The sequence below is a fragment of the Pristiophorus japonicus genome, chromosome 3 (genome assembly GCF_044704955.1).
Source record: "Pristiophorus japonicus isolate sPriJap1 chromosome 3, sPriJap1.hap1, whole genome shotgun sequence".
NCBI classification, from domain to species: Eukaryota; Metazoa; Chordata; class Chondrichthyes; family Pristiophoridae; genus Pristiophorus; species Pristiophorus japonicus.
Window position 1 is genome coordinate 228073549 of NC_091979.1, and position 21248 is coordinate 228094796.

General features: G+C 48.2%; 1 protein-coding gene across 2 annotated transcripts; it reads left to right on the forward strand.

Moving 5' to 3' along the window:
- The first annotated feature begins 585 nt into the window (after positions 1–585).
- On the forward strand, positions 586–20971 carry sfr1 (SWI5-dependent homologous recombination repair protein 1). Of its 2 annotated transcripts, none has more exons than XM_070876381.1 (4): positions 586–670; positions 10390–10551; positions 15631–16077; positions 20634–20971. In XM_070876381.1, exons 2-4 carry the CDS (start codon positions 10414–10416, stop codon positions 20820–20822), a joined length of 774 nt encoding a protein of 257 aa, XP_070732482.1. In that variant the 5' UTR covers positions 586–670; positions 10390–10413; the 3' UTR covers positions 20823–20971. The 2 variants fall into 2 exon arrangements, with proteins under 2 accessions (XP_070732482.1, XP_070732483.1); XM_070876382.1 differs by having other exon boundaries at positions 10390–10515.
- The last annotated feature ends 277 nt before the right edge of the window (positions 20972–21248 follow it).

Sequence of the window (21248 nt, forward strand, 5' to 3'; positions counted from 1 at the left end):
TGAGTGTCTCCCTGTTTTTGGCCAGCAATAGGGTGGGGCCTTAGGCGCTTGAGCCGTAGATGGACTTAACTGCGGTGAAGAATCCTCGCACGTCATGGCTGTCGGCCAGCTGCTGAATCTCCTGTGCTTTCTCCACCCACCATCTGTTCTTTAGGCCTTAATTTCTTGTGGCTCAGTGTCAAATTTAATATAATACTCCTGTGAAACATCTTGGGACGTTTTACTACATTAAAGGCACTATATAAATACAAGTTGGATGTAAAATATTGTGAGGCGTTGTTTCAAGAGCCCCACCATCCTGGGCCAACACTCTTCCCTCAATCTGAGAAGCTCGCGACTCGTCTCATTGACTTGATTCTTGCTGTGCCCAAAGCTGCCCGCATAACAATAGTAACAACGCTTCAAAAGGAAGTGTTGGGGAAGTTCTGAGGATGTGAAAGGCGGTATATAAATGTCCCGCCGCCACTCTGCATCACTGAGCACCGCCCGCCGGGAGACTACAACACCCAGCAGGCATCACGCGGCTGACGCAGGTGCAGTGAGCCCGGCGGGAGCCCGCGCGACCGGCGCAGTGAGAACCCGGCCGGAGCCCGCGCGGCCGGCGCAGGCGCAATGAGAGCCCGGCAGGAGCAAGCGCAGGCGCAGGGAGTGGCGGTGCTTGGCGGGAGCGGTGAGTGTTCGAACGGAAAACCCAGAGCCTAACCGGGAATTCCCCGGGGGGCGACCTGAGATAGTGCGGTGACCATTAATGTTATTTACCTCAAGTTTCCCGTCCTTATTGTGCAGAGCGAGTGGCGGGCTTGGGTTGCTAGTTTACCTGTGGAGATCTGAGCTGCCCACCCAGAGTGCAGCCATTGTGGCCCCACTTACTGACCAACCACAGGGCCATCTGCTCACTCTGGTTCAAGGTGGTTTACTTCAGTGTGCATCACTGGGAAAAGTCAGTCCAGCAAGGGTTCCTGGGGGAGTGGTGAGCGAGGTCATGATGGGCAAGGTCACAGTGAGGTCACGTTCACGACGAGCGAGGTCATGGTCACAGTGAGGTCACGGTGAGCGAGGTCACGACGGGTGAGGTCACGGTCTTCCCCTCTGGGAATTGAGTTGGACTCCAGTCCCAGTTGGCAAGCTGCCGGGCTAAATGTGTTTACAAACTATTATATTGATGGAATAATTGTTGTTCCACCAGGCGCTGTGGTTGCTGCAGATCCACGGGACGGGTCCACATAGGATGAGCGCGGGGCAGTTCCAACCAAGCGCACAACTCTTCTACTGTGGCACTCAATGGGCAATCTCGCTCAGGAGTTGCCAGTGGATGTTGTAACAAATGGGAAAATGATATAGAATATACAGCACAGAAACAGGCCATTTGATCCAACTAGTCTGTGCTGGTGTTTATACTCCACACAATGCTCTTCACATTCCATTGACCTCATCTCAGCTTTTCAACATATCTTTCTATTCCCTTTTCTCTCATGTACTCATCTAGTTTCCTTTTGAAAGCATCTATGTTATTTGCCTCAACCCGTGGTAGCGAGTTCCACATTCTAACCACACACACCATTTATTTCCCTGTTGGATGTATTAGTGACTATTAGCTCCTCAATTTCTGCCCTCTTGCATATCCCTGATTATAATCACTCAACCATCGGTGGCTGTGCCTTCAGCTGCTTGGACCCTAAGTTCTGGAACTCCCTCCCTAAACCTCTCTGCCTCTCTATCTCTCTCTCCTTTTAAGATGCTCCTTAAAACCTACCTCTTTGACCAAGCTTTTGGTCATCTGCTGCAATTTCTTCTTCTGTGGCTCGGTGTCCAATTTATCTCTTTTGTCATCTCACTACTGTGAAGTGCCTTGGGATGTTTTTCTATGTTAAAAGTGCTATATAAATAAAAGTTGTTGTTATCTAGGGCAGGACAAATAAAGTCAGAGCCAACTGGATGACGAAAGAGATAGAGAGTAAGATGAAGCAAATAAATAGCGCATATGACAGATGTCCGGTCGAGAATACATCTGAGAATCAGGCTAAATATAGAAAGTTCAGAGGAGAAGTGACAAAGAAAATAAGAGGGGCAAAGAGAGGGTATGAGAATAGAATGGGACCTAACATAAAAGGTAATCCAAAAGTCTTCCATAGGCAAATAAATAATGGGCCCAAGTTTCCACAAGAAAAAAAACGGGCGCCCTTCCAAGCTGGGCGCCCGTTTTTCGCGCCTAAAACGGCGCCTAAAAAAATCCTCGGTATTCTCCACCTACTTGCAGGTCCTCTGGCCCTAGGCGCAGCCAGCACGAGCTGTGGGGGGGCGGAGCCAGGTCCCTGCGCTGAAAACAGTGCCGGGACCTCTGCACATGCGCGCTACAGTGGGCACGCAAGTGCAGTAGCTCCAGGCGCCGAACTCTGTGGGAGGGGCCCAAAGCACGCAGCCCCTAGCCCTGGCTGAATGGCCTCACTGGGGCTGCGTGAATAAGGCTCCTCCCACGGCCAGCTCCTGCTCCCCCCCCCCGACACCCGCTCCCCCCTGCCTCCGGACCAGACCCGTCCCCCCCTCCCGCCTCTCTCTCTCTCTCTCTCTCTCTCTCTCTCTCTCTCTCTCTCTCTCTCTCTCCCGCTCAGCGGCACGAACGGCTTTCTCCCCCCTCCCGCTCAGCGGCACGAACAGCTGCAGAATTCTCCCTGGCTGAAGCACTTTCACACAGGTAGGAAGATGGTTTATTTAATCTTTCCTTTGCTTATAAATGTTTATTCAGGTTGGATTTATTTGTATAATATTTGTAGAAGTATAAATAAGGATTTATTGTAGAATTTAATGAGTTCCCTTCCCCCCCCCACCTCGTTCTGGGCGCCTAATTTGTAACCTGCGTCTGATTTTTTAATGTGTAGAACAGGTTTATTCAGTTCTACAAAAATCTTCACTGGCTACATTCTACTTTAGTTTGGAGTACGTTTTCACTGTGGAAACTTTCAAATCAGGCGTCAGTGGCCGGACACGCCCCCTTTTGAAGGAAAAAATCTGTTCCAAAGTAGAACTGTTCTACCTGACTAGAACTGGAGAAAAAAAAATTTGGAGAATTGAGATTTCTAAGATAGTCCGTTCTCCACCAGTTGCTCCTAAAAATCAGGCACAAATCATGTGGAAACTTGGGCCCAATAAGTGGAGGGGTGGGGCTGATTAGGGGCCAAAAAGGAGACCTATGCATGAAGGCAGAGTGTACTGCTGAGGTACTAAATGAGTACATTGCATCTGTCTTCACCAAGGAAGTGGATGCTGCCATAGACATAGTAAAGAAGGAGGTAGAGGAGATACTGAATGGGATAAAGACAAGGTACTAGAAAGACTGGCTATACTTAAAGTAGATAAGTCACCAGGACCAGATGGGAGGCATCCTAGGATGCTGAGGGAAGGGAAGGAAGAAATCGCGGAGCTACGGGCCATAATCTTCTAATCCTCCTTAGAAACATAGTGGTGCCAGAGGACTGGAAAATTGCAAATGTTACACCCTTGTTCAAAAAAGGGTGTAAAGATAAACCCAGCAACCAGTTTAACCTCGGTAGTAGAGAAGCATTTAGAAACAATAATCAGGGACAAAATTAATAGTCACTTGGACAAGTGTGGATTAATTAAGGAAAGCCTGCACAGATTTGTTAAAGGCAAATTGTGTTTAACCAACTTGATCGAGTTTTTTGATGCGGTAACAGAGAGGGTTGATGAGGGCAATGCGATTGACGTAGTGTATATCGATTTCCAAAAGGCGTTTGACAAAGTGCCACATAATAGGCTTGCCAGCAAAGATGAAGCCCATGGAATAAAAGGGACAGTGGCAGCATGGATAAGAAATTGGCTAATGACAGGAAATAGAGAGTAGTGGTGAACGGTTGCTTTTCGGACTGGAGGAAGGTACACAGTGGTGTTCCCCAGGTGTCGGTTCTAGGATCACTGCTTTTCATGATATATATTAATGACTTGGACTTGGATGTACAGGGCACAATTTCAAAATTTACAGATGACACAAAACTTGGGAGGATAGTGATAGACTTCAGGAAGATAGAGACAGGCTGGTGGAATGGGCGGACATGTGGCAGATGAAATTTAACGCAGAAAAGTGTTACATTTTAGTTGAAAGAATGAGTTGAGGAAATATAAACCTGATGGTACAATCCTAAAGGGGGTGCATGACCGGAGAGACCTTGGGGCATATGTGCACAACTCGTTGAAGGTGGCAGGGAAGGTTGAGAAAGCAGTTTAAAAAAGGTTACGGGAGCCTGGGCTTCATAAATAGAGGCATAGAGTACAGAAGCGTGGAAATTATGATGAACCTGTACAGCCTCAACTGGAGCATTGTGTCCAATTCTGGGCACCGCACTTTAGGAAGGACATGAAGGCCTTAGAGAGGAAGATTGCAGAAAAGATTTATGAGAATGGTTCCAGGGATGAGGGATTTCAGTTACATGGCTAGACTGGAGAAGCTGAGATTGTTCTCCTTAGAGCAGAAAAGATAGGAGATTTGATAGAGGTGTTCAAAATCATGAGGAGTCTAGACAGAGTAGGGAGAAATTGTTCCCACTGGCGGAAGAGTTGAGAACCAGAGGACATAGATTTAAGATGATTGGCAGAAGAACTAAAGGCGAAATAAGAAAAAACTATTTTACACAGCGAATGGTTAGGATGTGGAATGCATTGCTTGAAAGGGTGGTGGAGGCAGACTCAATCACGGCTTTCAAAAGGGAGTTGGATAAGTACCTGAAAAAAAAAAGCAGGGCCACGGGGAAAGGGCGGGAGAGTGGGACTAGCTGAGGTGTTCTCGCAGAAGTTGTCACGTCTCGACGGGCCGAATTACCACCTTCCATTCTATGGGCTCAAATTTCCCCAGGAGTGGCCCTGCTTTTTTTGGAGCAAGTAGCTTTTTTTGGAGTAACTTAAAAATCGCAAATTTCCCCATTGAACTTGTTCCAGTGTAAGTCAGTTAGTTAGGTTTTTTTTTTAGTTTCGTTTTTTTTCTCCAAAAAGGGGCGTTACCCGCCACTTACGCCTGTTTTGGCCATAGAAGCAAATTTGGCCAGCTAAAAGTTACTCCAAACTAACTTAGGCCAGTGTATGTGGCCACCTTTGTAGGCACAGAAAAACCTTACCTACATTTAAGAAATCAGCGCAGGTAGCCAGAGACAGGGGGGTGGGGAAGGTGAGTTAGAGGATTCTAAAGCACTAAACACCTTCACAACATCACAACATCTTCACAACATCATCAAAAATAAATGAAAGATAAATCAGATACTGAAAATAGAGCAGTCCTACCTTGCCGACTGCAGAACGCACCGGCTAGCCCTTCGACCAGGCCTAGGGGTGGCAGGCACGCATGACTGTAGGGGTGAGGGCTGTTTATTTTTTACAGTTGTTCCTAAATGTCGTCCATCATCATCATAGGCAGTCCCTCGGAATCGAGGAAGACTTGCTTCCACTCTTAGCATGAGTTCTTAGGTGGCTGTACAGTCCAATACCAGAACCACAGTCTTTGTCACAGGTCGGACAGATAGTCGTTGAGGGAAAGGATGGGCAGGGAGTCTGGTTTACCGCACGCTCCTTCCGCTGCCTGCGCTTGATTTCCGCATGCTCTCGCCGATGATACTTGAGTTCAGCGCCCTCCCGAATGCACTTCCTCCACTTAGGGCGGCCTATGGCCAAGGACTCCCAGGTGTCAGTGGGGATGTCGCACTTTATCAGGAAGGCTTTGAGGGTGCTAATGATGACATGCAGGCCGTGATCCTTACCAACGGATCCATTACAGACCCAATCCACGTCCGGACCGAGGTCAAACAGGGCTACGTTATCGCTTCAATCCTCTTCTCAATCTTCCTCGCCACCATGCTCCACCTCACAATCAACAAGCTCTCCGCTGGAGTGGAACTAAACTACAGAATCAGTGGGAAGCTGTTTAACCTATGCCACCTCCAGGCCAGGTCCAGGATCACCCCAACCTCTGTCATTGAGCTGCAGTATGCGGATGATGCCTGCGTCTGTGCACATTCAGAGGCTGAACTCCAGGATATCATCATGTAAAAGCATGGGCCTTACGCTTAACATCCGTAAGACAAAGGTCCTTCATCAGCCTGTCATCGCCGCACAGCACTGCACTCCAAGCATCAAGATCCACGGCGTGGCCCTGGACAAAGTGGATCATTTCCCATATCTCGGGAGCCTCTTATCAACAAAGGCAGATATCGATGCCGAGATTCAGCATTGCCTTCAGTGCACCAGCGCAGCCTTCGGCTGCCTGCGGAAAAGAGTGTTTGAAGACCAAGCCCTCAAATCAACCACCAAACTCATGGTCTACAGGGCTGTAGTAATACCCACCCTCCTGTATGGGGCATGGACGATGTACAGAAGGCACCTCAAGTCGCTGGAGATATATCACCAACGATGTCTTCGCAAGATTCTGAAAATCTCTTGGGAGGACAGGCGCACCAACACCAGTGTCCTCGACCAAGCTAACATCCCCAGTATTGAAGCACTGACCACACTCGATCAGCTTCGCTGGGCAGGCCACATGGTACACATGCCAGATACGAGACTCCCTAAGCAAATGCTTTATGCGGAGCTCCTTCATGGTAAACGAGCCAAAGGAGGACAGCGGAAACGTTATAAGGACACCCTCAAAGCCTCCCTGGTAAAGTGCAACATCACCACTGACACCTGGGAGACCCTGGCCACAGACTGCCCGAGGTGGAGAAAGTCCATCCGGGAGGGCATTGAGCTCTTTGAGTCTCGACGCAAGGAGCATGAAGAGGCCAGGCACAGGCAGCGGAAGGAGCGCGTGGCAAATCAGCCCTACCGACCCCTTCCCCCAACGACTGTCTGTCCCACCTGTAACAGGGTCTGTGGCTCTCGTATTGGACTGTTCAGCCATCAAAGAACTCACTTTGGGAGTGGAAGCAAGTCCTTCTCGATTCCGAGGGATTGTCTATGATGATGATGATGCTAATGGAACATGATTCAGTTTTAATACAAAATATCTTTTATTTGGCTTGGGTCTCAACAGAGGCTGGTGCGGGGATTGCAGTGGGAATGGCATTTGATTGTCTGGGCTGTGTACCCTTATTGCAGCAGCTAGCTCCCTCATGGCCTCTGCCATCGTTTGCATTCCCTCTGACATGCCCGCCCTCAGTTCCTGTCTCAGTGCTGATAATTCTCCCGACAGTGCCGCTACCTCATCACGCACCCCACTGATGGTGGCCATGAGTGATTGGGTGAGGGCATTGGTCTCCTCACTCAATGACATAACCTAATGAACATCTGATGAACGCTGCATCTCAGGAGAGCCTGGTCGGCTTCTCCTTCCCCTCACTGGGTGTGCCTAGTGGCACCCCTCCAGTGCGAGACGCACGCTGGAACGGTGGGGCCCTGGGTGTTCCAACCTGCATTCTACCACTGCCACTGGGACCCGCAACCTCGGAAGGTGTGAAACCATGGAATGTCGTAGCAGAGCTTATGGAGGTGTCTGGCAAAGTGATGCCCTGTACTATGGATGATCCATATCACGATCAGCATTCTCCCGTGAACACATATCCATGCACCCCTCCTTCCCCCACCCGCCTTGGTCTGGAGCGCACACATCTGGATCATCTTGTGGATCTTCAGGATGTTCAGGATTGTCTTGTTCTGCAAAATACAACAGAACAGTCAAATGGTTAGCAGCACAGGAGGGGGCAGGATGGGTGGCATGAGTAGTCTCACGCGTGGCAGGTCAGTCAGTAGGTTGATTTGAAGGGCGATGATGCATTTTCATGACTGACCCTCATGTGTGGGCCCAGCTGGTGCAGAGCTGATTCTTTTTCTGCAGGTGCGACTCAGCAAGGCAGCGACCCTCTGTTCCAGGGGTGTTGGTGCAGATTTGGCGGTCCTCTTTCTGTTCTAATTCTTTCCCTTTTTGTTGTGGGCCAATCTTTCTGCAAAGATGAAAATATAACTTTTGACATATGGTGTGCTTCTGATGGGTTGGACATATACAAATGGTCAGTAACAATTGCAATTCCACTTAAAAATGAAGATATTACTTACACTCACTACTTGACCAACGTCCTGCCATTTCTTTTTACACCGCCTTCCAGATCTTGCGGTATTCACCCCTGCGCAGTATTCTTCTACAACTAGGTTCCAGCGTTTCCTCGTTTCTTTGGGTGGCACTTTTGTGGGACCACTCTTACTGATATCCAGCTCCTGCCATCTGTCCTCAATGACAGTGACTAGTTTCTCCACTTCCTCATGCAAGAAATTCTTCGTTCTTGTTGCATGTTCTTGCGTCATTGGTGTATTGGATTTACACTCAGGTAATCTTGAAAACACACAGACCTGACCTTGCATGCACCTATGCAGCACTCCTTTCCACTCCTTCAGCCACCCAAAAATCACTAATCACACCTTACCTTGAAACATGGCCCATTGCCAATGCTACGGAGGACGCTGTCCCTTTAAATGGCCAATGGCCAAGGTTGCTGCCCCATTGCGCATGCTTTAACACACAGTGTGCTCAAACGGTCATGCGTCCCCCTGCCGGCACTCGGACACGCTGGGCCCAAGCCCTGCCCTCCCGCCGGCTGCGCTGAGCAAACGCGGCCCAAGCTCTGCTCCGCCCCCTGCAGGCTTTGCAGCACTACGCCACAGGACCACAACAATCCAGGAGTGGCCAAATGAGGACGGTCATTTTTCGGCGCGTTTTCTCCCCCCACAAAGTCGGCGTATCACGGGTAAGTACGCCGTTCTAAGCGGGTGGGGAAATTTGGGCCCTATGATTGTATCTTGTATTTCTGGCCCCCAGTTTTAGATTCTCCCACAGTGGAAACATTCTCTTCACATCGACCCTTCCCAACTCATTCAGAACTTTAAAAACCTCTAAGTCTTCCCTTTTCTAAAGAAAAAAGCCCCGACCTGTTCAATCTTTCCCAACAGCTGTAATCTCTCAGTTCTAGTACCATCCTTGTAAATCTCTTTTTGCACTTTCTCCAGTGCTTCTATGTCCTTTTTATAGTACGGAGACCAGAACTGGTCACAGTACACCTGAGTGCGGCTGACCAGGGTCCTACACAAGTTAACATACCTTCACTTCTTTTGAATTCTGTAGCCTATGAAATAAACCCAGTGCTTTGTTAGCATTTTAATTGCTTTATTCACCTGCAATGCTGCTTTTAATGATTTGTTCACCTGTATCTCTCGATCCCTTTACTCTTCTACCCCATTCAGCTTCTTATTTTCTAAGGTTTAGGTGGTATTTCTGTTTCTTCTACCAAAAGTGCATCACCTCACGTTTATCTATGTTAAGTCCAGTCTGCAGGTTTTCTAATGTCCTCTTGTGTTATGTTGCATTCTTCCTAAGTGTTAGCTGTACCACTCAGTTTGGTATCACCACTATCACACTGATGCCAGTCTGGAGCACTCCTTTAAGGTTGGGATGTCGGAGCAGTGTAGAGGGAGCTTTACTCTCATCTACTGTGTATTGTAGCTGACCTGGCAGTGCTTGATGCTGATGTTGGGTGTCCAAAATGACCAATGTTGCAGTCCTGGCAGTAACAACTCAACAGTCAGTGTGTCGAGAGAAAAAATTCAGACAAAAGGCTGGGTGGGAAGAGGTGGCTGTTTTCTCTTACAAACAAGTAAAGGGGAGGTGCAACGAGACCTGGGTGTCATGGTACATCAGTCATTGAAGGTTGGCATGCAGGTATAGCAGGTGGTTAAGAAAGCAAATGGCATGTTGGCCTTCATACCGAGGGGATTTGAGTACAGGGGCAGGGAGGTGTTACTACAGTTCTTTAGGGCCTTGGTGAGGCCACACCTGGAGTATTGTGTACAGTTTTGGTCTCCTAACTTGAGGAAGGACATTCTTGCAGCGAAGGTTCACCAGACTGATTCCCGGGACTGACATATCAAGAAAGACTGGATCAACTGGGCTTGTATTCACTGGAGTTCAGAAGAATGAGAGGGGATCTCATAGAAACGTTTAAAATTCTGACGGGTTTAGACAGGTTAGATGCAGGAAGAATGTTCCCAATGTTGGGGAAGTCCAGAACCAGGGGTCACAGCCTAAGGATAAGGGGTAAGCCATTTAGGACCGAGATGAGGAGAAACTTCTTCACCCAGAGAGTGGTGAACCTGTGGAATTCTCTACCACAGAAAGTTGTTGAGGCCAATTCACTAAATATATTCAAAAAGGAGTTTGATGTAGTCCTTACTACTAGGGGGATCAAGGGGTATGGCGAGAAAGCAGGAATGGGGTACTGAAGTTGCATGTTCAGCCATGAACTCATTGAATGGCGGTGCAGGCTAGAAAGGCCGAATGGCCTACTCCTGCACCTATTTTCTATGTTTCTGTTTCTATGAATGCTCCGTTTGCCTGATTTGTGCCGTTAGATCGCCGAGGAACAGAGTGCAAGAATGGAGAATGTGAACTTCGGTTCCCCTTGTGGGCCTTCGTCGGCAGAACAATTGGAGTCAGGTGTTCAGATTCCGGTTCATAGCAACACATCAGCAAAAACGGTGAGGGACCAGTACAGAGTGAAATATTGTCAGCAGGCAAGTAGGAGGGGTTCCAGTGTTTGCATGTCTGGCACGGAGTGAGGCCCACGTACACTTCGTACTAGTTCTCCCACAAGTTGCATCGTGCTGTGCTGCCGGTGATCGGGCTGCAGGTCTTGCCCAGCGCTCCTCCCCTGGCCATCACACGGTGTGAGACACTGCATGGTAAGCTGCCCTCCATTCTATTTGCTTTCTTCCTTCTGCCCCCACGTGTTAGTGCCTGCGGACTCCCCGCAAAAGCAAACCTGAAAGTGTGGCCTTGCCAGATGGGGAATTTAAGGCATGAACTTGTATTTCACCACTGTGTAATATGTTGCAGAAATTTAAAAAGGAAAGAATGTGAATTTGTATAGCACCATTCCTGACCTCAGGACGTCCCAAAGCGCATTACAGCCAAAGTGCACTCACTGTTGTAATGTACGAAATACGGCACTGACATAATGACCACATAATAGAAACATAGAAAATAGGTGCAGGAGTAGGCCATTCGGCCCTTCGAGCCTGCACCACCATTCGATAAGATCATGGCTGATCATTCCCTCAGTACCCCTTTCCTGCTTTCTCTCCATACCCCTTGATCCCCTTAGCCGTAACGGCCATATCTAACTCCCTCTTGAATATATCCAATGAACTGGCATCAACAACTCTCTGCGGTAGGGAATTCCACAGGCTAAGAACTCTCTGAGTGAAAAAGTTTCTCCTCATCTCAGTCCTAAATGGCCTACCCCTTATCCTAAGACTATGTCCCCTGGTTCTGGACTTCCCCAACATCGGGAACAATCTACCCACATCTAACCTGTCCCGTCCCGTCAGAATCTTGTATGTTTCTATGAGATCCCCTCTCATCCTTCTAAACTCCAATGTATAAAGGCCCAGTTCATCCAGTCTCTCCTTATATGTCAGTCCGGCCATCCCGGAAATCAGTCTGGTGAACCTTCGCTGCACTCCCTCAGTAGCAAGAACGTCCTTCCTCAGATTAGGAGTCCAAAACTGAACACACTATTCCAGGTGAGGCCTCACCAAGGCTCTGTACAACTGCAGTAAGACCTCCCTGCCCCTGTACTCAAATCCCCTAGCTATGAAGGCCAACATATACCATTTGCCTTCTTTACCACCTGCTGTACCTGCATGCCAACTTTCAATGACTGATGAACCATGACACCCAGATCTCGTTGCACCTCCCCTTTTCCTAATCTGCTACCATTCAGATAATAGTCTGTCTTCGCCTTTTTGCCCCCTGTGGATAACCTCACATTTATGCACATTATACTGCATCTGCCATGCATTTGCCCACTCACCTAACCTGTCTAAGTCACCCTGCAGCCTCTTAGCATCCCACTCACAGCTCACACCGCCACCCAGTTTAGTGTCATCTGCAAACTTGGAGATATTACACTCAATTCCTTCATCCAAATCACTGATGTGTATTGTAAAGAGCTGGGGTCCCAGCACTGAACCCTGCGGCACTCCACTAGTCACTGCGGCACTCCACTAGTCACTGCCTGCCATTCTGAAAAGGACCCGTTTATCCCGACTCTCTGCTTCCTGTTCCTGTCTGCCAACCAGTTCTCTATCCACGTCAGTATATTACCCCCAATACCATGTGCTTTAATTTTGCATACCAATCTCTTGTGTGGGACCTTGTCAAAAGCCTTTTGAATGTCCAAATACACCACATCCACTGGTTCTCCCTTGTCCACTCTACTCGTTACATTCTCAAAAAATTCCAGAAGATTTGTCAAGCATGATTTCCCCTTCATAAATCCATCCTGTCACTGCTTTCCAAATGTGCTGCTATTTAATCCTGAATAATTGATTCCAACATTTTCCCCACCACGAATATCAGGCGAACCGGTCTATAATTACCCGCTTTCTCTCTCCCTCCCTTTTTAAAAAGTGGTGTTACATTAGCTACCCTCCAGTCCATAGGAACTGATCCCGAGTCGATAGACTATTGGAAAATGATCACCAATGCATCCACTATTTCTCGAGCCACTTCCTTAAGTACTCTGGGATGCAGACTATCATCCCCGGGGATTTATCGGCCTTCAACCCCATCAATTTCCCGAATACAATTTCCCACCTAATAAGGATATCCTTCAGTTCCTTCTTCTCACGAGACCCTCGGTCCCCTAGTACTTCCGGAAGGTTATTTGTGTCTTCCTTCGTGAAGACAAAACCAAAGTATTTGTTCAATTGGTCTGCCATTTCTTTGTTCCCCATTATAAATTCACCTGAATCCGACTGCAAGGGACCTACGTTTGTCTTTACTAATCTTTTTCTCTTCGCATATCTGTAGAAGCTTTAACAGTCAGTTTTTAAATTCCCGGCAAGCTTCTTCTCATACTCTTATTTTCCCCCTCTTAATTAAACCCTTTGCCCTCCTCTGCTGAATTATAAATTTCTCCCAGTCCTCAGGTTTGCTGCTTTTTCTGGCCAATTTATATGCCTCTTCCTTGGATTTAACACTATCCTTAATTTCCCTTGTTAGCCACAGTTGAGCCACCTTCCCTGTTTTATTTTTATTCCAGACAGGGATGTACAATTGCTGAAGTTCATCCATGTGATCTTTAAATGTTTGCCATTGCATATCCACTGTCAACCCTTTAAGTATCATTTGCCAGTCTATTCTAGCCAATTCATGCTTCAAACTATCGAAGTTACCTTTCCTTAAGTTCAGGACCTAGTTTCTGAATTAACTGTGTCACTCTCCATCCTAATAAAGAATTCTACCATATTATGGTCACTCTTCCCCAAGGGGTCTCGCACAACAAGATTGCTAATTAGTCTTTTCTCATTACACATCACCCAGTCTAGGATGGCCAGCTCCCTGGTTGGTTCCTCGACATATTGGTCTAGAAAACCATCCCTAATACACTCCAGGAAATCCTCCTCCACCGCATTGCTACCAGTTTGGTTACCCAATCAATTTGTCGATTAAAGTCACCCATGATAACTGCTGCACCTTTATTGCATGCATCCCTAATTTCTTGTTTGATGCTGTCCCCAACCTTACTACTACTGTTTGCTGGTCTGTACACAACTCCCACTAGCGTTTTCTGCCCCTTTCTGCAGCTCCACCCATACCGATTCCACATCATCCAAGCTAATGTCCTTTCTTATTATTGCATTAATTTCCTCTTTAACCAGCAATGCCACCCCACATCCTTTTCCTTTCTGTCTATCCTTCCTAAATGTTGAATACCCCTGGATGTTGAGTTCCCAACCTTGGTCACCCTGGAGCCATGTCTCCGTGATGCCAATTACATTATACCCGTTAACTGCTAGCTGCGCATTGATTCGTCCAACTTATTCCGAATACTTCTCGCATTGAGGCACAGAGCCTTCAGGCTTGTCTTTCTAACACACTTTGCCCCTTTAGAATTTTGATGTAATGTGGTCCTTTTTGCTTTTTGCCTTCGGTTTCTCTGCCCTCCACTTTTACTTTTCTTCTTTCTATCTTTTGCTTCTTCCCCCTTTCTACTTTCCTCTGTCTCCCTGCATTGGTTCCGATCCCCCTGTCATATTAGTTTCACTGCTCCCGAACAGCACTAGCAAACACTCCGCCTAGGACATTGGTTCCAGTCCTGCCCAGGTGCAGACCGTCCGGTTTGTACTGGTCCCACCTCCCCCAGAACCGGTTCCAATGTCCCAGGAATTTAAATCCCTCCCTGCTGCACCACTCCTCAAGCCACGTATTCATCTGAGCAATCCTACGATTCCTACTCTGACTAGCACGTGGCACTGGTAGCAATCCTGAGATTACTACTTTTGAGGTCCTACTTTTTAATTTAGCTCCTAGCTCCCTAAATTCGTCTCGTAGGACCTCATTCTGTTTTTTTTTTACCTATATCGTTGGTACCTATATGCACCACGACAACTGGCTGTTCGCCCTCCCTTTTCAGAATGCCCTGCACCCGCTCCGAGACATCCTTGACCCTTGCACCAGGGAGGCAACATACCATCCGCAGAAACGTCTTTCTATTCCCCTTACAATTGAATCCCCTATCACTATAGCTCTCCAACTCTTTTTCCTGCCCTCCTGTGCAGCAGAGCCACCCATGGTGTTATGAACTTGGCTGCTGCTGCCCTTCCCTGATGAGTCATCCCCCTCAACAGTACCCAAAGCGCTGTATCTGTTTTGCAGCGGGGTGCCCGCAGGAGACCCCTGCACTACCTTCCTTGCACTGCTCTTCCTGTTGGTCACCCATTCCCTATCTGGCTGTGTAACCTGTACCTGCAGTCTGACCAACTCACTAAACGTGCTATTCACATCATTCTCAGCATCGTGCATGCTCCAGAGTGAATCCACCCGCAGCTCCAGTGCCGCAATGCAGTCCGTCAGGATCTGCAGGCGGATATACTTCCCGCACGCGTAGTCGTCAGGGACACCGGAAGCGTCCCTGACTTCTCACATAGTACAGGAGGAGCATAAAACGAGTCCGAGCTCTCCTGCCATGACTTAACCCTTAGATAAACTTAAATTGGCAACAACAAGGTTAAAAGGTTATTTACTGATATAGAAAAGAAAAAGAAAAACTACTTACCAATTACTTACCCCCTTGGCTGTGACATCACCTTTTGATTTCTTTCTACTTCTTTTTTGCCTTCTCACCCTGCTGCAGCCTCAGCAATGTCCTGCTCCGCCTCCTGACTCCCCACTGGCCTCACGAACTCTTGTAGGCCTCAGCAACGTCTATTATAATGATGTTGGTTGAGGGATCAATATCGCCCAGGACACCAGAGAGAACTCGAATAGTGTGAGGGCAGACGGGGCCCGGTTTGACGTCTCATTCGAAAGATGGCAGTACAGCACTCCCTCAGCACTGCCCCTCCGACATTGCGGCGCTCCCTCAGCACTGCACTGGAGTGCCAGCCTGGATTTTGTACTCAAGTCTCTGGAGTGGGACTTGACTCAGAGGCTAGAGTGCTGCCCACTGAGCCACAGCTGACACTGTTAGCAGTGGCACACTGCAGTTTGAAGATTCACTCAGGTGTGTAGCAACAGGTACGGCGTCAAACTGATTACAAACCAAGATGCCAGCTATTGTTAAATCTGTTACCTCTCTCTCACAGCCGATGAGTGCCAGTCTCCAAGAGCGGCTGAAGAAAGCGCGCCGCTCCTTCAACTCTCCGTTCATTGTGCCAAAGCGGCTAAAGATCGAGGGTCAGGGTGAAGGCGGTGGAAGTGCGGACCCTGGTACTGACTGTACTAGTAGCCAGCTCCCCGGTGACGCTCGTTCTGCGCAGGATGGTGTGAGCACGCGGACAGACAGCCGTTGTGATAAGACAGCGGATGAACGACCTGAGACGGGCGCAGCGGGGGAGGGGGAGGCTCTGGGACCCTCCCGCAAAGCCCTACGGAACATCTGGACTCCCGCAAAGTCCCCGAGGCATTATCCTTTGACCGCGAGTCCTGAACAGCAGCAGCTACTCGAGGAGAAGGAAGGACTGCTGAAAGAAGTGAGAGAGAAAGAGGAGCTTCTTCGCAGGTTGAAGATGGTTCAGATGTACAGGGCAAAGGTAGGCGGCTGACTCAATATCGCTTCCAGGTCACACTCCACATTGGCGTTACCACCGCACATGATATCCATTCATCCCCAGTTAAACACACGTTTCAATGCATCACCCGTGGTATTTGATGATTGTATCAGAAACAAGTGGTGAAGGGCAGTGACAGAAGCAGGAGTGAGCAGCCTGGGTTGGACAAAAATATCGCTTCCAGGTCACACTCCACATGGCCACAATTCCATCCATACTTGGCCTGGGCTCCACTAAACTGTTGACATCGGTACTGCCTGGAGACTATGTGAACAGCCTCTGCCCTCTCCGACTGTTATTTGTCTCACTATTTGGTGCCCTTTATGGTATGTTGGAGCAGAGATGGTAACCTGTGTTGTGCCCGATTCTGAATTTCTTTCCTCCCTCTCTCCCTGGTTTGGTTTTACACTATCTGGGTTGTCACTTGCTCACCAAACCCTTATTTGTGTTTTACTGCCGTGACCATCTTTACTTCCCTGCCGTTCCTTCCGGCCCCTCCAGTGCTGCCATATCCTTTGACTCTCGTGCTATAACGTGCTTCGTGTGAACGTACACCAGATTCACGGTTCACTTTGCTGTCTCCTTTACATCCCGGCTCTTAGTTGCCCTGCTCTCTTCGCGTCAGATTCATAGGGGTCGCAGGCAGCAGCAGATCGGGAGGGTCAGATGGGAGATCAGCGGGCATCAAATCTGGACTGTGGTTGCGGGGGGGGGGGGGGGGGCGGGCGGTGCAGGTAAATGTTTTTTTTTCAGACCCAGGCTACTCACTCCTACTGTCACTACCCTTCACCACTTGTAGCTGATAGAATCGTCAAATACCAAAGGTGGTGCGTTGGAACGTGTGTCTAACTGGGGATGAAATGGTGGATAACCTTTGAGACAGAGGAGGCTGAGGGGAGACCTACAGGGCTAGGGACCAAGAGATGGAAAGTTGGGATTAGGCTGGATAGCTCTTTGGCGGCAGGCGCGGACACGATGGGCCAAATGGCCTCCTTCCATGCTGTAAATTACTATCATTCTATGAACCGGGAGTTTCCAGTATTGCGCAGAATAAGTTACGGTTGCAATCGGACACTGTTGGTCGCGGGTTTAATGTTGAAGGGGTTGGGCACGTAGGTGGTTCCGATGGCGCTCTGCCAGCAGGCCAGTCTGCCCGTCTATCTAGCGGGACCCGGAGAGCGGAAGAGGAGAGCTAGAACCAGATGATCTGTGTCCAGCGACCGGAGTCTCTGCGAAGGGGGACCTAGGCTCAGCAGCAGCTGCTGGCGACATCACACGGACGTTCGGGAAGGAGAAAGAGACGTCCCTGTTGGGGCCGGATCTGCCAGTTTGCTCAGCTGGATCGCGCCTTTGCACAACGCTGTATTTTTCTTTTAAAATACCAGAGGTTATTTGTTGCAGACCCCTCATTGAGAACTCCTGCTGTAAGCTACTTAAATTCCTTTGCTTGGATGTGGTGCTCAACACTGAGTTTGAGGATCTCTAGGGCCAATGGCGGTTCAGTAAGAGCTCCTTAAACAAGGGTTTATGGTGCTGCACAGTGAGGGTTGGAGTCAGCCACGAAACTGGATCATGTCCTCGTACAAAAAGCACAGAGTTAGCGTGCAGGTACACCAAGCAATGTTGGCCTTTATTGCAAGGAGGCTGGAGTATAAGAACATGAGAAACAGGAGCAGGAGTAGGCCACCTGGCCCCCCGAGCCTGCTCCGCCATTCAATAAGATCATGGCTGATCTGATCATGGACTCAGCTCCACTTCCCTACCCGCTTCCCATAACCCTTTATTCCCTGTAAGGGGTTTTCAGGGAGTGTTGTTGTGCCTTGGGTGTCTCTCTCTCTGGGCTTCTGCCCTCACAACTTATGCCTGGCCTGTGAGGTACCCTGAGTGCTGCAAGAGCACCCCTGGAGAGACTGTGTCCACAGCTTATGAAGGGGGTTTTGAGACTCGTGCGTCCCCACAGCTTATGCCTAGCCTGTGAGGCACCTGTGAGTGTCAAACACTCCTAACCCCTTCTTCCCTAGCCTGTGACACACAGTTGAGCGTTTTCGAGGCGCTCCTAGCTTCCCTTACAATGTTCTGACATAAGACTCACGATCAGGAGATGTAATACAATAGAACTGAGACAAGGTGATTCCAAGAGGAACTTAGGCTTCTAATTTATTTGACAAGGTGTATCTCAACAAACAGCAATACACCAATAAAACAATCTCCCTAAATCCCACTAAACGGACACAACGAAAATCTTTACACAAGTTTAGCAGTACAATGCCCAACCTCTCACCTTTCCTGGCCTAACTGAGTTGGGAGTTCTGGGGATCACAGGTTATACTCACTACTGTGCCTTCTGCAGTCTAGTGGTTTGTTTCTTCTATCTTCGGACACTGGTTTTCCTTCAGTGTCGAGAGTCTTGCTGGTTGTTGGATGACGAGGGCAGGGAACCCACCCACACTACATCAGAAACCCCTTTTTATAGCCAGATTATCCAGTTCGCCTCTCCTGCTGAAATCGATTCTTCCCATTGGTGGTCTTTGTGATTTTGAAAAATGCAGCAGTTTTAGATTATTGCGGGTTTTTTCCACTGATAACCTACTCAAGGTTTGAATGGGTGTTGATTGCGTTGGCCTCCTGCAGCCATTGTGTAGGCCCTTGGGTTGTTTTGGGTTCCCTGGTTTCTAAAGGTCTGCATAAATTTCCTTCCATTCAGTTTTTCTAACCTACTCAAAGTTTGAGTAGGTGTTAATTGGGTTGGCCTCCTGTAGCCATTGTGTAGGTCCTTGGTTTGTTTTGGGTTCCCTAGTTTTCTGAAGATCTGCATAATTTCCTTCCATAGTGTAAACATGGGGAAGACAATAGTCCGATAATGACTGTGAGTCAGTCCCACAGTTTTCGAGCAAGTGCTCTCCCATTGGCTTGAAAGCCCCATGCTTCGGGCTGACTCTGTCTCACCATTGGCCCTCCGGTGTCCTCCCCCGTCCAGTCACTGCTCTGCCAAGGTCAAACTGTATCGGTTTCAATTCACAGCACAGACTGATCCCACAGCTCTTTTCCTTCTGGGTAAAATGAGGGGGTTTTCATCCTCCCCTACATCCCTTATCGTTCAAAAATCTTGTCTATCTCCGCCTTAAATATATTCAATGACCCAGCCTCCACAGCTCTCTGGGGCAGAGAATTCCATAGATTTACAACCCTTACAAGAAATTCCTCCTCATCTCCGTTTTAAATGGGCGGCCCCTTATACTGAGACTATATCCCCTAGTTTTAGTTCCCCTATGAGTGGAAATATTCTCTCTGCATCCACGTTGTCGAGACCCCTCATTATCTTATATTTTTCGATAAGATCATCTCTCATCCTTCTGAACTCCATTGAGTACAGGCCCAATCTATCTTCATAAGTTAACCTCCTCATCTCCGGAATCAACCTAGTGAACCTTCTCTGAACAGCCTCCAATGCAAGTATATCCTTCCTTAAATACAGAGATCAAAACTGAACGCAGTGCTCTAGGTGTGGTCTCATCAATACCCAGTACAGTTGTAGCAGGACTTCTCTGCTTTTATACTCTATCCCCCTTGCAATAAAGGCCAACATTCCATTTGCCTTCTGATTACTTGCTGTACCTGCATACTAACTTTTTGAGTTTCATGCACAAGTATCTCCAGGTCCCTCTGTACTGCAGCACTTTGCAATTTTTTTCCATTTAAATTATAATTTGCTTTTCTATTTTTTCTGCCAAAGTGGATAACCTCATATTTTCCCACATTATACTTACTCTCTGCCTAATTTTTGCCCACTCACTTAGCTTGTCTATATCCCTTTGCAGATTTTTTGTGTCCTGCAGATAATTTGCTTTCCCACCCATCTTTGTATCAACAACAAACTTGGCTACATTACACTCGGTCTCTTCATCCAAGTCATTATTATAGATTGTAAATAGTTGAGGCCCCAGCACCAATCCATGCGGCACCCCACTAATTACTGTTTGCCAACCGGAAAAAGATCCATTTATCCCGACTCTGTTTTCTGTTAGTTAGCCAATCCTCTATCCATGCTAATATATTGCCCCGACCCCTGTGAGCTTCTACCTTGTGCAGTAATCTCTTATCGAATGCCTTCTGGAAATCCAAATACACCACATCCACTGGTTCCCTCTTATCCATCCTGCTCGTTACATCCTCAAAAGATTTAGGTCTCTCAAAGCCTGAGTGAGCAGACACACTTACAATGGGTGCTATTGAGGGTGACCTTGAGGTGGGGAGTCTCTGAATCCTAGTGCAGTACCTTCAGGCCTCAGTTATCCAGCTAGAAAACTGGAGGATATCGATGAAAGTGGTATCTGTGCTGCGCCTGATTGCATGCTCCTAACTGAAGGAAGAAACATGGCTGAGAAATGACTCTTGTCCCTCCGCTCCTCAAATCTATTCTACACATATCTAGAGTGTTGAAGCTCTTGAGGCCGTAGCACGTACAAACTTGATGCTGACCGAAGACCATGTGTATTCCCAATAACTGACCAACACTGCCCATTTGGTGTTTCTTTCAGAATAACTTGGCAGAACTGGGGTCTCTGATAGAGAAATGGAGGAAGAGCAGCCAGAGCTTGCTATACGAACTGCAAGTGGCCCTTTGCACTGACAGAAAACCGACCCTGACCCAGCTCATCGACAGCCTGGCTGTGGAGGATCGACTCCTGCATTACAACAGGCTGGAGGAGGACTTCACGGATGCGTGAGGTCACTCCTCTCCTGAGAATCAGCAGTCTCGTTCACTACAACTCTCAGCGGTGTGACACAAGCTGTTTCTTTACCTTGTAGCCGGTAGCTTCCTGCACTACCACAGGATGTTATTTTATTATAAAGGCTTTGCTCCACTGGGTTACAATATGTGTCTTAAGTTTTTCTTTTCTGAAGTTGCGTTTTGCTGCTGTGTTTTCTGTATTGGGGAAGGGTGCAGCACTGTGGGCCCACGGACCTCTCGCCAGCCGTCATTGATGCTAATTTAATTGGCCAGTGGGTAGATGAGAAGGTTGTTGCTTTCTCTCACCCTGGACTGTCTGAGTGGCCCTGTCACGCAGCGTTCAAGCCTTGTTCGAAACAATTAACAGCATGTAGTGCTTCTCAGCCAGGAACGTGTGAGCACTTTACAGCAGGGGGGGTGG

Coding starts and splice junctions, on each gene's coding strand:
- sfr1 (XM_070876381.1), top strand. CDS start 10,414: ATGGAGAATGTGAACTTCGGTTCCCCTTGTGGGCCTTCGTCGGCAGAA. Junction 10,552..15,630: donor GAGTGAAATATTGTCAGCAG/GCAAGTAGGAGG, acceptor TCTCTCTCACAG/CCGATGAGTGCCAGTCTCCA. Junction 16,078..20,633: donor TTCAGATGTACAGGGCAAAG/GTAGGCGGCTGA, acceptor TGTTTCTTTCAG/AATAACTTGGCAGAACTGGG.